The sequence below is a fragment of the Lycorma delicatula genome, chromosome 2, assembly GCF_047948215.1.
Source record: "Lycorma delicatula isolate Av1 chromosome 2, ASM4794821v1, whole genome shotgun sequence".
Taxonomy (NCBI): domain Eukaryota; kingdom Metazoa; phylum Arthropoda; class Insecta; order Hemiptera; family Fulgoridae; genus Lycorma; species Lycorma delicatula.
In genome coordinates this window covers 58,172,786-58,189,485 of record NC_134456.1, presented here as the reverse complement: position 1 = coordinate 58,189,485, position 16,700 = coordinate 58,172,786, and the positions used below count along the sequence as shown (strand labels likewise).

Sequence of the window (16,700 nt, the reverse complement as noted above, 5' to 3'; positions counted from 1 at the left end):
ACAAGAAATGAAATATAGAGAATTAATCCATAATCTTGCTACTTTGATACAAGATTTGTCATCAGATAAAATTAATATCACAAAACATAGTTTACATAATTGAGCAGAAAAGTATAGTATTGTGCTTCGGCTGTAGAGTTTGAAAATGGTTCAGAGACTACAAGATGTTTACAGTTACTTATCTGGTGTTGGCCCCTCATTAAAAACATCAATTGCAAAGTAGAAGCAGACTGTCCAGTATAAAAATACAGCTGACCATCAGATAAGAAAAAAAGGACACTATGTGTCTCTCATTAGTATGGCTTCTCCAGGTAAACCAAATCGGTTAAGAAAAATGTTCTTTGATACTGATGTACCAAATCTACTGTCTAGAGGATTTTAAAGAAACAGTAAACAGTTTTTATAAATCATATTGCATTCTTGAAGATGATTTAAGTAGACTGACAAAATTTTCTTTTCAAGCAATAGTTCATCATAAAATAAATTTTCTTGATGAATTTTGGATTGTACCTTTGTTTACTCCACGAGCATACTATTGTAAATCTCCATGACTTATCACTTATCAATTTTAATAAAACTGTCCCTTTTAGAGATGCTGCATACTTGTTTTAATTAGAAAGATGATCATGATCAGTGGTCAAAAATGCTGGAATCAAGTTTTTGACTTCCTGATATAGAAGCTGACAACTATCCACTACAATAGCTAGCTAGTTTACAAACTCTCATGTAATAGTGCAGAAAAATCTTACGTCAAAAGTGATATGTTTGAATTGCTGTCACTGTTGTCATTGTTTATAACATACCCAACATTTATTTATTTGTTTAGTGTATGGCACCAAGGCACAACACCAATTACAGTCAAAAATTACAAACAAACATCTAACAAATTAATATAAGCTACTGATTCTGGAGTCGCCATCAGGAAATCTTCAGGAGACCCTTCTTAAACTGTCCTAGGGCAAACTTCTGCGATGTATTTAACAGTTTGATTTTCACCACACTCACAAAGGGGCATCGGTGTTGTTCCCCATTTATACAGGAAATAGGTAAAATATATACCCAACAAAACAATGTCTACTACATACTCGGATATGTTAAATCATTTCTACTATTCCAAATACTTTTCTTTTTATACAAGATGATATTTTGGCTTACTATGCAAATACTGTACACTATTGGCTGATGAAGACTGTCTGGTTTGAATTGGGATGGGTAGTAAAGTTTTAGACTGAATATTTAGGTAGCCAGATGTAACTGATTTTGATTTTTTAATTACTGGCTTGGTGAAGGAACTTGTGATCTCTCATAATATAAGTTCTGAAAAGGACTCGTCATCAAAATAGAAATTCTTTAAACCTCAAGGACATTTTTCTGGCATGTTTACATCAAATTTGTTGTTTGAGAAGTATTGATATAAATTTGTAGTCATATATGGTCATCCTTATACTGTCTTTTTTCAAATTATGGGAAAATTTCAGTTTATAAAGTAATAGTTATTTCAACTCTGTCTTAGTGTTGGTAATTGTTTTACCGTAAAATACATTTACCATACTAATGAAAAGTGGAATTTTATTTTAAAATGTTGTAATTTTGTTTATTCAAGACAGAAAAAAGGTGCTATTTTAGAATAAAATTTACCACAATAAAAATTAATAATTATTAATTTTTATATTCATTAATAACAATGAATAACTTAAGATTTTTGTCTCATATCTGTGCAAAATTTCCAAATTGGTTAGTAAATAAAATACCTTCAGACAATTGAAAAAGTATGTCCAATTTCCAACACACATATATTTCTTGTTATGACACAAAGTATAGGCATATTACTCTATTTTTATTAGCAATTATAATTGGATTATAAATATAATTGTAAGCTTTTTCTTTACATAATTTGGTGTTTCATTATGACCCAAGTTTATTATATTTATAAATACCTTTCTAAATATTCAGTTTGAATGTTTATTCAAACATTCTTTTATTTATTTCCATATTACTTCCAATATCTGAAATGTGTTGATTATTTTCAATTAGATGATTAACATCTAATAATTTTGTATTTTTATTCTTGTGTTCTATAAAATATTTTGAAGGTGTTTTTTAGTCTGCACTTTATTTTGTAATATGTACAGATCCTCTGTATTATTTTTAGTTTATTTTGAATGCATTTCAGAATGTGTTTAGTTTACTAGACATATATATATTTTTAATGAAGATTATTTAAATCTTATATTTCACTATTGTGTTTTGTTGTGAACATTTATTTCCTTCTTGTGATTTCTACTAAGTGGTTTTTATTTTTAAATGCTCTGTTTTTATGTATTTTCTGTATAAATTATGATAATCTTTTATCTTACCAATTTTTCATCGGTACTTTATTTTTTTAACAGATAATATCAGTTCATCCTAAAATCTTCCTTTGTTATTGTGTTTTATTTATACATCGTAAATCATATTACAGTAAATGTTATTTTTGTGAGACCAAGAATAATTAGAATTCTCATGAATTTTGCTGTTTGTGCAGTTCCCTATACACACCATTTCAGTTACCTCATAATTTTGTATTATTTACATGTGTATATATACAGGGGTGGTGGGAAAAAGTAGATTTATAGTTATTTATTCAGTTAATATAGAGTTTATTCTTATGCTATTATTTAGTCACAGATATTTTATTTTATAATGGCTGGTATTATAACAACATAAAAAAGAGGTGGATACTTAAATAAATGCTTCAATAAAAATGACCCATGAAAACAAACAATATAAAGTAATTATAAATCTGAAAAAAAGTGGGTCTATATATAATATTATGAAACGTAGTGAATGGTCATTGTTACCTCTCAGGAAGATGAATTGCTAGAGAGTCAGGTAATTACAGAGCCCCATAAAATCAAAACAAAGAGTTTCTATTGAGTTTGGTATTTCCCTTTGATTATTGACTAGTCTAATGTAATGTTTAGATCTGAAAATCTATCGGCCAACCTTGTTTATGAGTTGTAGGAGGATGTTCCACACTTTTTTTTAACAATTTTACAAAATGGTTCTGAATGAAAAATAGAAGGCAATAAAATCATTGATATAATTACATGACCTGATGATGATCATTTTAAATTTCCAGATATTGTAAATTGCCACAACTGTATCTCCTACTCAAAAGAAAATTCCCATATAATCATTGAAGGGCATGTGAATCAGTTAGTGAAGGTTGCTAATTTGAGCACTTACATTACAGTACCTAAGTACATTGTATTGTGACATTCTGTGAAATTAATAAAGCTATTGTAATAATCACAGCTTGTTTGTCCTTTTATATACAAACAACTTTAAACCTAGTTTTGTCTACCTCTGTTAATATACCCATAGAACATGTATATATATTTTTTTGTCAGATTGGTATAGCGTTAGCCACAAAAAAATGCCGATAGCATCCACTTAATTGCACTGTACTTAGTTAAAGGGATTAGAGGGACTGTTTCACTGAATGTGAGTCTGACATTTATATGTTATCTTGCTTCACACCTTACAGTTCTGATAAGTTATTTTCAGGTAATATTGATTGTATAATATAATTTGCAGTGTAGTGTAAGTAATGCTAAGAATAATACAGTTAATACATAAAACTTCTGCAGGTGTTGTATTAGAGTGAGTTCTCAGTAGGGACAGATTTTTTTTTTTTTTTTTTTTTTTTTTACCAATGATGTTACCTAATTATCTCATGTATAGAATAAAATATATGATATATGATACATCTGTAATTAACCTGACATTTTAACAGATGTTTACAGCTTATTAAACTGTAATTTTAATTTTACATGTTTTGTTGTAAGATGTAATTCTTCAGATTGCTCAATGGCATCATTTCTGAGTTTTTTTAAATGTTTAACAAATGCCTTTGTTTCTGTTGTTATTATTTACAATTTTATTGTGTTAGTATCTGTTAGAAAATAAAATAATTACTTACCACAGTTTGTATCTTGTAATTGAACATTATAAGAGATTGCACCAGAAAGAGAAACACCATACTGTTTCAATCTTGCAGTCCTGTTTGCTATTAATTCCGCTGTCATTACAATGTATGATCAGACATGCACACAGTTAAATAGAATACCTATGATCAGTTCATGCACAAGAGTAAGTATTGGTTAGTAATTATTATTAGCATTTCAGATGATACTACCACTTATATTAGTGCTATCTTTAGCATTTAGATAACATTCAAAATTAATTGCATTAGGGAAAATCAATCTACTTCATTCTTTGTTGTTTTGTAAAAGTTATCTTATTTGGAAGTTTATTTACACAAATCTCTGAAATAAAATTGGAAATATTAACTGTTATAATTACCCAAATGTTTTCATACTTTACTTTCTGAAATGATCTGAAAACAGTAATACTAACAGTTAAATAGGTACTTTGTGTAATATTTTAAATTAATATTATATTCTGAACTAATTGTTTTTCATTTGTTGACAAAAGAAAAAATTATTTCAGTAAAATATAAATGTTATCTTGGTTATTAATATATGTTATCTAGGTTAAAATCAGTGTGTACCAAGAATCAATTTCCAAATTTGAAACATGCTATTTAGTTTATCTCCCACTACACTTAAAAAAATCATGCACTTATGTATGTTAATTTTAATTGATAATTACAAACTGAAAGAAAGAAAAATACTTGTTTTAGATGGATCAAAGTCTCAAATTACTATAATTAATCTGTTAATTACATGATTTTGTAGTTTTTGTTATCATATTTGTAAGTGCATGTTCATCAAAACTATCTCTTAATTAAAATAAAAATAGCAGTAAGTTATCTCTTACTAAATTGATATACTGGTTTAATTGACTTATACTATCTGAAAAATTGATAGTGATTACTCATCTTACTCCCAATATTATTTTGATTTGAGAGTCATTTTGAAAAAATTGCATTCTTTGATATTGTGTTTGTAACAATAACACTTATTGTAAAGGTAAAAGAACTCCTTGATTCTAAAAATTTGTAATGAAATAATCAATTAAAAGCATCGAGTTTTCATATTTATGTTAAGTTTTTCATCACAAACATTCATTGTGGTTGGCACCACTGTGTGACCTTCACTGTGTATCTGGTTGGCAGCCTCACTCTCAGTCATGATGACACTGCAGCAGAAAGCTTAGTGTGTAATTTGTGGTTTATCGAAACAAGATCGGTTATCACAGTTCAGTGTAATTATCAACGTGAATATGACGCCTACAAACAAAACAACACTCTAGTGGTTTAATCAGTTGAAAGAAACGGGCAGTAATGGGGAAGTTACCAGGCAGGTCATATTGATGAGCCATAAGTAGAAAAAGTTTATTCCAGTATAATCAATTTTTTAGCCTTCTGTGGTACTGAGAAAGCCAGTCGCGTATAAGTTTAAGTTACTCTGGTAGAATTTTTCACATTTCTGTAAATTTTGAATTTCTGATATATTATAACAGAAAATTAAAGTTTGGGAGCTGTGGATTTCAGATATGCAGCAGCTATTATACTTTTTACAATGTTCATTTTTATCTTTCACCTTTCATCAATAAAGGTTAAAAAAAAGGCAATCTTCAAAAGAATTTTTTGCATTTTAGGTATATAATTTAAACAGATTGTTTCATGATATTTTATATCTTATATTTTTTATATATTCAAAAGAGTTTTGAAAAATATTTAAACTGAAGGGAGATAGAACAAAAGAACATAAAATATATCTTTCAGTTTTAAATGGTAGGGCTTGATTTTTTGAAAAATAATTTTGGATTATTTATATACGCATTGCAGATAACAGATTTGCTTTAATAAAGGTTTTTCAAAAATGCCTGTGAAGAAAATCAAAATTTGTTTTTTCGCAATAGCCCCTATCCCCAAAGGATTTTGAAAAAAAATTAATATGATCACTACTCCATATATAGAGATATTTGAGCCAAATGTTAAGAAATTTGGTTTTTGTCAATCCTAAGATATAAGGCCAAAAGCAGTGTGATACACACATACATACATGTGTTTGGTCTAAATGAACTAGTTGGATCCGAAAATGTAGATTTTTATCCTATTTTTGACATGATTACCATACTCTTCCCTTTAATGTAGCTATTCTAGTTATATTTGCCTGGAAGGTAAAAAAAAATGATGTAAAATTCACCATTACTTGGAAAATTGATATAGGAATTTAAAAATAAAATTAATTTTGTATTAAATACTTATTGTTTAATGACAAACTGAGCCAATTTAATTCTTAATGATTGTGTTTACTTACATCAATTGCTTTTACAATCTTTTGATTGATATTAGTGTTGCTATTTGTGCTGAGGATTCTTCTGGTAATTTCTTTAAGTATCAACGCATTAACTGTGGTTAAAAAAAGTCTATTATATTTAAAGTTTATTTAAATGTCCTTTATTAGATACAAATTTGGTTTGGTTTGTAATTAATGTTCACTAATAACAGTGATGAAAAATATCAACAAATAGATTTAATAAATGTATTAAAGTTTCACTGAAAAAGTTGAGCAGAATATGTTTTTAAGTTGGGTGAGTTGATTTGAATTGTTTAATCAAAAGTACTTTTTAAGGCACTAGAAAAATTGAGTATTTTAAATAAAGTTGTCCATGGATAAGAAGCAATTAATTCTAAAATATGGTAAGTCTGTTATTTTTTTTTAGGAATTTTAAGTTGTGTATTATGTAAGTACACTGTGTCGGAATGTAGAATAATATTAATTTTGTTTGATGACAAAATATTGAAATGAATCTTTATTTTTATTTATTTTGTTGACAACAGCAGGCTATGCCCAATTATAGTAATGTGATGATAGCCTAACTGGGATTTGAACCCAGAACGTTTCATATGAAAATCAGAGATAATATGAAGGTTGGTGATATTTAAATAAATAAATATTTTTTAAAAATTATTATACACTTTCAATTACTTTTTTTACCATCTTCAGTGATATTAGACGTGTGCTAAGTCTGCTCACTTAGTGATGTGTTAGATTTAAAGTTTATTTTTTGTAAAAAGTCTGTAACTTTTTACTTAACTTTGAATGACAGTCAAATACAGTACAATGCACCAGTTGAGTATGATAACTCACTCAGCATTGTATCATGTAATTATTCCAAGTATGGCTATGCTTTGATACCTTATCCATTCTATATGGCTAATTGACAGTGTATCATCAATCTTGTATTCATCTTTTTCATTTTTCTCTTGTTGTTGATGCAAGTTGTCTCAGATTTGTAAGCGAATTTCAGAATTGTAGAATTCATTAAGAGTTATTTCATTAACTTCATATCATTATTCATTCATAATTTTCTGTTATATTCCTTCACAATTTGAATTTTTTAAGGTTTTTTGTGTCGAATAATTTTTGCAACTAAGATTAGAATGAATGACATTTAAAGAGTAAAAGATTTGAAAGTAAACAGTTAGAAATAAGTTTAAAGTTAGAAATTAGGTCACATGTGGGAAGTCAAAACTATTTAATAAGAAAGAGGGAAAGGAAACTGATTTTTAAAACATATTATAAAAGGAAATTTTTATTAAAAATATGTGAGGAGGATCATGAAGGAAGAAAGAGAAAAAAAATTGAATTTGTCAAGCAGCATAAAAAACTGAGTTTATAAATTTTTAAATAAGTTGAATATACTCTCTTTCTGAGTACTTTGAAATATGCTTCCAGCTGATCATCTTTACCGAACCATAATAATGTTTCTTCCGTATTGGTGTTGCTGATGGTTTTACATTTAAAGTGCTTAATAGATTAGTATGTGGTCAAGTAGTATATTTGACCTGTGTTGTATATTTTGTTCATACTAAATATTAAAAAAAAATCATACTAAATGAACAAATACAACATAGTTTTAATAATTTTTTTGCAACATATTAAACCACTAACTACTTTGGGAGGAGCACCAAATCTTTCACCACTAAGAAAGAAACTTGATATTTGTGAAAAGTATGGAAGCATACATCCAAGTGAAGCGGGTAAACTTTTTTTGTTTATGATGGTTGATGGTGAAAATTAAACAAAAAATTATCAATTTTTAAGACTACAAACCATAAGTATAAACTGCAAAGATAAATGTAAGTAATATTTAAGTCAAATTGTTTTTATGTGAATTTTCAAGATGGTCTTTGCGGCCGTCTTTAGTGCCAGGCATTGTAAAATAGTAAAATTTATTTGATTTTATAAAACTGAGATGAAGTTAGTATATATGAGGTAGATGTATAGATCTTACAAAGTGTATGGGATATAAATAGTTGTTGATTGGATCACAGGAACAAAAATCTCTTATTATTAATTACCGTAAGTTTATGTATTCAAAATTATATTTCTCTACCTCTAAACTTCCCACAGATCTGTTCACATTCCCTTTGAGTCTTGAAATTATTCCTGTTTCCTCGACAACCAGTGTATATGAATTCTTGGCAATATTGAGTCAACATATCAAAAAACCATCTTTTTGTGTAACCTCTGCATGGACCTACATCTTTTGGTAGTTGGCAGACTTCTGAAACACACTGCTTTCTCACAAACAAAGTGACTCACCCATTTTGTTAATAAAATAGCAATTAATATAAAGCATTATATTCTGTTAGTCATAATGCCACAAGTTATTAATAAAAACAATTATTGTCAAAATGCCATCGATTATTTATATAAAGCAGAGCAAAATAACATAATAAATAAGATTATGTTTTACTATTTCTAGATTAAATTGCATTTATTTCTAATTTCTTACTTCTCCTAATTAAAAATTATTATAATTTAATTATGTCTAAAAGCATTCTTTTTTATTTAGAACTGTTGAAGAAATTTAATTTTTGAGTTTATTTCAACAACTTTTCTCTCTTTATACTCTATAATGATTTTTCTCTTTGGTAATTTTGTAATAAATTTTACAGTTCTTTTATTATAAGTTTTTTTTTTAGTTATTTATATAGAGTTATGTGTTGGTTTCATGTAACTGATAAGATTATAACATTTTATTCTATTCATATTTATTTTTTTTTTTATGTGCAACCATCTATTTTTCTTATTTTGTCAATAAAATGGAACTAAAATTCAAAGAAATTAACTAAAATTGCAAGAGACATGAAGAACAAACCAAAATAATAATTGGAACGAGATTGAAGATGCATTTGTTATTTAGCTTTTCATAGCTACAAAAAGACCAGAGAAATTAGCTATCACCTTGCATTGTTTGGGAAATGGTCATAAAATAAGTTTGTTGGATATTAAAGTAAAAAAAAAGTTCATGATAATCACAAATTAGGCAGTTTGAATTTAATTAAGAATGATGGAGAATATTTGAAATTAATTAATGATAGGAACCTAATAGACTTTTAGAATTAGAATTATATCATTTTTGTGAAATTTCTCAATCACTCTTAATATTTAACATATCTTATATACAAATATTTCACTTAGTAAAGAAGATATTATTTATCTTTCTTGCAAAAACCTTTTGTCTTTTCCTATCCTATATATAATAGATGAGAAGTAAATCATGGTGCCCCATCCAAGAAAGTTAAATTGAAAAGTGGTTAGTATTTTCAACATCCCAGGTTGCCACTGCTCCAGCTCAGCTTTTCACTTGCTGTTGAGTGATACTGTATCATTTTGAAGTTAATAGTTTTTATTTATATTTTAAATTATAAACATAGAAATACTTTTTTTTATTGTTAATATTTCTATTTTTATCCTTGTTTTTGTACTTATATTTACTTTTGTTAATTTCATTGTATTTGCTGATGATAATTTTTAACAATGGAAAAAATTTCAGAATGTAATATTTTATAAACAGATTTTGAGTGTTTATGATTCTATGTAACTACATGATAATTACACTACCACCATTAATCTAAGGTATTTATTATTATTTAATATTTTCTAAGTAGAGTACATCACAGTTTTTTGAAAATGGTATTTGTACCAGTATTTATTATTATTTTTGCTCATACTGGCACCAACTTTTCAAAAATATGTAATTAAATATACTATTATAATTTTTTAAAAGGTTATCAAATTCTAAACAGTACAGTGTTTCAGTTAACGCTATATTACAACTGATTAAAAAAAGGTTAATACTGAATAATAATGTTTAAGAAAATTAACATTATTTAATGAGAACTAAATAAACAACAACTTACTAACCAGGTGCTTGTTCAGTATCAATTTCACAACTGCGATTATTATCACATTCAACTTCTTCAGTTGTTTTCAGTCCATTACAAGGATCCATCCCATTATTTTCTAGAGGAAGTCTGTTACGAGTTTGCTTACCTTTTCCGCAGCCTGGCATACATACAGACCAGTGACTCCATGGGCAAAACTCACTGTCCTTGAGTGCTGCTTCCTATTTATAAAATGAAAGTTGACATTACATTTATGTTATTATCATAATCTAAGCTGTTTCATAGTACACCTGTTTTAAGTAAATATTTATATTTATCTATTACTAGAGTATATACTGGGTAGCCTGGACCTAAAGGTATACAAAAGTAACAGCTTATATTAAGAGAACCAGTTAATATAATAATTAGTTTTTAATAAAAATAGCAACTCACAAGTTTTAATGTAGCTTAGTCCGGTTTAGTATATGCACCTTTTTAGTAGCAGACGTCTAAAAAATAATCAAACTCTTGCCAAGTGTTTAGGAGCATTTGCAGTATTATTAGATCAACATCTTCAACAATTTCCTGTTTTCAATCGTCCAAATCTTGAACTTTTCTTTAGTACTCATGACTGTTAATAAATCCCCAAGCAATAAACCCGAAAGGATTGTTAGCAAGAAATCTAGATGGCCATACAGTTAGTTAGACCTCCTCATTTGATCCAACATCTGAGAAAAGTATTGTTCATGAACATGGTAACATCGTAATGAAAGTGTCATGTAGCACCGTCTTGTTGGAAACTGAAGCCTGCAGAAATCTGAGGAACAGCAAAGTTCTCAAGCATGTTGTGGTACATTTATCCTGTCACACTGAGTTCCATGAAAAAAATTGATAAATAATGCCTTTTTTGTGTAGTCCTAACTAGACATTGACTTTTGGTATGTCCCTTTCATTTTTGATTACTGTATGGGAGCTTACAGTATCCCAAATTCAACATTGTCTGTTAACTTTTCTGTACTTATGAAAGGTTGCCTCGTCACTAAATAAATAACAGTGTATCAAGATAATTAGGATTGCTTTTGACATGGTGCTTTATCTCTGCAACAAACTGATGTCAAAGGCGGCAATCATTTGGTTTAATATGATTAAGGAGTTGTAATTTGTATGGTCCCAAACACAGTCACTTATGAACAATGTTGTAAACAGTTAACAAGGAATTTACAGTTTGTAACTAACCTGCTTAATTAACTTTCCAGAACTGGCAGTGAATGCATTGTGTACAAGATCCATAGTCTTGTCACTAACTGAAATTTTTGGATGATTTCCAGTTTGTGAAACCAAGCTTCCAGTCTCTCTTGTAGTCTTATACCACTGACGAATAGACTTGGATGTAGGAGGATCAATATTCTAATCAGTTTGTATATGTCACTGAACACGCGTAACTGATTGAAATTCTGCTAACCAAAGCACATGCTGAACCTTCTGTTGTGGGTGCATTGTGAGTTGGCTTGCCTGTGCATATGTATTCTGCTGGCCTTGAGAATATACAGAACAGATTTTGGAGATATTTCCTATTGATTTAACCTACATTTAAGAGATTACAACTTGTTTTCTAAATATAGACTATTACTTTTGGATACCTTTAGCCGGACTCTCTGTATATAAATAATTTTTTATTATTTCCTTGTTAGACAACAGTGTCATGCACTTGAGCTGATGTCTGTCTGCAATGGAATTATCAAAAATTCATTTCTGTAACTAAGCAATCATGATTAATTAATCATTAATCATTACATGATTAATTAATCTGTAATTAAGCAAACATGATTACTGAACACAGTTATGGAAGTGTAGACATTATTTGTTCTCTGTGAAAGGTCTTGTTTCTTTTGTGATATAAATCCTGCAGTTTAATATAGATAATATAGAACTTATGTCAGAAATGTAGAAAGAAATGATAAATAATTTTTTCCATTTATCCCTCACTATTTTACTTTTTAGCAAACTGAAAAAAATGTAAAACAATGAGAAGTTAGAAAGGTATACTGTTTACATGAAAGCATTGTCATAATAAAATATTTTTATAAACATACAGACCACAATACATTATTTACAATAAAAATAATATTCAAAACCTACATCTGTAATCTACTACTACTCAGCCATATATCAGGAACTATGCCACTCATTCAGTCTTTCTGATGAAATCTTTATCTTTTATTAGTTTTTACATAAAAAACATCATTATTATTTTGCATTGAGTGTGATAAGCATCATTATCCTAATATAAAATAGTTCTGTTCCAGTAAAGTATTAACTGATAGGGTTTAAAACACTAAGGTTATATTTTTCATTTGCAGAATTTATTGATGATGCTGAGTAAAATAAGTATTGGATTTATTTTCTTACATCTAAGATTATATCAAAATAAATTTGCTATTTCAGCATAGCAACAAAACTCTGAATGAGCATATCACATAACAATGCATGTAAATGTAGTGTCATGAATTCAGTACCATATGTACAGTAAATATAATTAGATGTTGTCTGTCTTTGGTTAATTTTCATTTATTGTGTAATAAATTGAAAGCATAAGCACAATAGATTGTGTAAAATACATCATCTTTGTTATTCCTTACTAAATATCAGTAAAAAATTGTTCACGTCAGAAAGAATACAATAATTTGTGCGATTTTTATTTATATGAATATATTAGTAGCACTGATTGTCGTAGTCATTCATGATCATTATTATCTAAATAAAAAGACATCATGTACGTTGGATTAAGTTATCAGCAAGAAAACTAACTGACCCTCACCATTACTATTATCAGTCAGTAAACATTACTTATGCAGTACTAACAAGGTGTACAAGGTTTTCAGTTATGAATTATTAAAATCAATCCTATAGATTCTTACAATTTCAAAAGAACACTATGATTGACATAATAGTTAGAAAAATGTTTATACTACTGTAATTTATATTCACCACATACCAACTGAAAATAAGTAGTAATCAGCTAGACAAATTTGAAAAAAAACCATGCAAAAACTTCAATTTACATTTTAATTGGACCAACACAGTTCAAATGCAATATGCCCTTCAATCAAACTTTGAGTAATACTCCTCTTAATCTGAAAAATTTACCAGACAAAACTTTGACAGGAATCATGATGCATCAGTAAAGAGGAACCTTATCTGAAAATTTTCATCACTAGTTGAAGGGCAACAAAATCTTAGAATATTTAAATATGACTCACTTCATATGTTGGAGTACAGTCTGTCTGTGAACCTTCACACTCTCTTGTTTCTTGGAACTCACTAAATAGACATTCTTTCTCCCACTGCTCTTTAAAAATTCTTGTCCTGAAATCAGTATGATAATTACATAACCCCATAATGTTCACATTCATTCTTGAACAATAAATTTCAACTAATGCAAATTCATAACACATTAAATGTTTGTTATAAGTTAAGTTTTTAAGTAACCTTAACTTTCAAGGTTAGCAGTATTGTGGCTAGAAGAGTATTAAATGTTATTATGAGGAAGAGAAAGTTTGATTTCTGTCATTGTCTCTGCAACAAATAAACCAGGGTCTGAATGGGGAAACAATTAGAGGCTCATCCTTTGTCCTCTTTTCCCATTTTAAGGCAAACCATGATGTATGTTTACATAACTATATATTGTTATATTATGGGTGCTATTTTATATTTATGGAGTTACCAACATTATACAAAATGCAGAATTGTGAAAAATCTGTATTTAAAAAAACAAAAAAAATAACAACTAATAATAGTTTTGAAATAAGGACATTTAATTCAGTTAGCAAGTATAAATATTAAATACGTTCATAGTGCAAAATAAAGTAATTTCACATTGTAAAATCTTTTCAACGTTGCAGTTAGTAATATTAAACTGATTTATTTTATCTTTTTCAATCCATATTCAGTAAAAACTGCAATATTGGGTAATGTTTTATTAAACACACATCTTTAACAACTATTTTGATACATATTGGAATATTTTAATAGATTTTTTAAATTCTAGTTTTGTGTGAACTATAAACATTTTATGTAAAATTTATGCCTATTATTTTCTGCATATTTATATTCCTTTCTCTCACTTGAATTGTACCAGTAATAGAATCTTTAGCTCGTATTTATAGTTAACAAACATTAATTTGCATGAACCAATATATTACAACAATTTTATCCATCTTAATTTCCTTATTATTAGTCATTTTATTAAAAACATGAATTTTCATTCTAGTTTTAGATGAAAAATGCCATGTAAATCACATTAAAAGGCTTTGTAAGATGTAATGAGAAAAGAAATCCTGAAAAAAGCAGGCCACTTGAGGAGATTGCACACACAGAAGAGAATGAAGAACTATTCTTCATTCTCGGGGCAGGATTAAAAAATTTTACTAAGTTATAAGAGCCATCAGAAGTAATTAAATTCACACTAATTACTGTTAACTTTTGGCTTTTTATTATATGTGAATTAATCAAAGAATAACATAGAAGAGATTAATAAAAGATTATACACTTCTGAATGACTTAACTAAGATAGCCAAATCGTATACTGTCTTTTATACATTTAATACCTACAGCATATTTTGTAATGAAAATTAATCTCAATGGTCATTATTTTTTATATAAGATAGAAATTATTTTTGAATGAAGATACCATAAACAAACAATTATGTTTGAACTTATTTTATAACTTCAGTGTTTACCTGACTTTATTACCTCGACCACAGACAGCTGAACAAGAAGACCATTCACCCCATTCTGCTTGTTCACATTCTGGATTGACACTATTCAGATTTCCTCGATATGGTCTGCAATTGATAAATTCAACTAACAATTATTGTACCTCATCTAAAAATTTATAAAAAATATTATTTTGATATTTACATTTTCCCACTGGTTTAGTGGTTAGCTCGTCACAAGTAAGTAAGTTGTTTAACAGCTGATTTTTGAAGTCGAAGGTTCAGAGGTTTAAATCCTAGTAAAAGTTAATTGCTTTTATATAGATTTGAATGTTAGACAGTTGATACTGGTGAACTTTGGTAGATGGGGTTCAATAAACCACATGTCTCAGGAATGGTTGGCCTGAGTCTGTACATGACTACATCTCATTTACATGTCATATTCTTCTCAATGGGCCATGGGGATCAACAGATTGCAACATACACATTAGGAAAGAAGGAAGAATGTTAACATTTTCTTAATATGAATATGAAAACTGTAACTGTAATTTATTTGTACTGCATTATTGTAAGAGTGTAATGCTAATTCCAAAATTCAGAATTATTAGTAATTGCTGGTTTGTTTTAAACCTAGTATTACGAATTTGCCAGCCTCTGTGGTGCGAGTAGTAAAATTGTGGTGCAAAATTGTTGTTTCATCTCATCCTCTGAAGCAATACCTAATGGTGGTCCAAGAGGTTAGTATTATGAATTTATACTATTGTTCAAGAAGGATATATTATTTATTTATCAATGGGAAAACTGAGTTTTCTTAGTGGTTTAAAATATATTTACTAACACAAAAATTGAAAGGTTGTTAAGATTAAAAGGAATGTTTATTATTAAAAATTAGTTGTGAAAAACAGTTTTATTTAGTATAAACAGTTATAACTGTATAAACAGTTATTTAGAGTAACTGTATAAACAGTTATATTTATCACCAAGTCAAACATATTTTTAATTTTTTTATTACTTCTTTTGTCTTTGCAAATGTATATATATTAAAATCAAATTTAGCTATTCAGTTGTGTTCAATCCTTGGCAGTTCCATAGGCCTTAATGTTTTTGCCCATGGAATTTTCCTGGCAGATTTTACAGGTGGTTTGCCAATGCCTTCCTACTGTGGTTAATTGAAACCCAATCACCAAAGAACACTATTATCCACAGTCTAGTACTCAAATTGGCAGAAAAGGAATTGTCTTTACAAGGATGCAAACCTTAGAACTCTCGACTTTGAAAATCAGCTGATATTGCGATGACGAATTTAACCACTAGACTAACTTTTTTTTTTTTATCCTTTTTTAAACACTCTTAACATGCCCGGCCTCTGCCGTTAGGCTTTGCGCAGGAATGTCGGGGTGCCGTGGCAGTCGACCGTCCCCCTGTTTTGCCTCATTGGCTTCCCATCGGGGTCCCCCCAGCTTCATCGAGATGCAGCAGCCCTCTCTTCTGGACGACCATTACACCCCTCCACTGGGAGGCTACCCTTCCCGTCCCTACTCTAGGTTGCCGGCTACGCCTTACTCGTAGCCAACAAACCGCCACATCCCCTTCTCATACCTTCGGGTCCCAAATGCGTCATCGGAGCACCCCGACTAACCCTCATTCTTGCATATGAAGGAGACAGAGTGTCCTCAGCATCCCCACTAGACTAACCTGGTGTAAGTTATATAAATATATATATATATATATATCTCCAAAATATTCTGGTTGGCTTTTTCTTCTAAATGTAATATATTTAATTAAAATAAATTTTAAATATTAAATGTAATTAGAATCATCTTAACATCTCAGTTACTAAAGTGTATTTTAGT

At 28.8% G+C, this 16,700-nt stretch overlaps 1 protein-coding gene across 7 annotated transcripts in view; it reads right to left on the bottom strand.

The window, feature by feature from the left end:
* The window catches only part of LOC142318828 (spondin-1-like), a 173,864-nt gene that overhangs the window by 17,977 nt on the left and 139,187 nt on the right, over positions 1–16,700 (bottom strand). For 4 of the 7 annotated variants that reach the window (XM_075355352.1, XM_075355350.1, XM_075355356.1 and 1 more), the window contains exons 13-17: positions 14,872–14,976; positions 13,393–13,498; positions 10,173–10,374; positions 8,356–8,526; positions 3,965–4,063 (exon numbers count right to left, since the gene is read on the bottom strand). In XM_075355352.1, coding sequence (XP_075211467.1) covers positions 3,965–4,063; positions 8,356–8,526; positions 10,173–10,374; positions 13,393–13,498; positions 14,872–14,976 — 683 coding nt within the window. The remainder of the gene's footprint in view (positions 1–3,964; positions 4,064–8,355; positions 8,527–10,172; positions 10,375–13,392; positions 13,499–14,871; positions 14,977–16,700) is intronic. The other 3 variants (XM_075355354.1, XM_075355355.1, XM_075355357.1) reach the window with 3 other exon arrangements.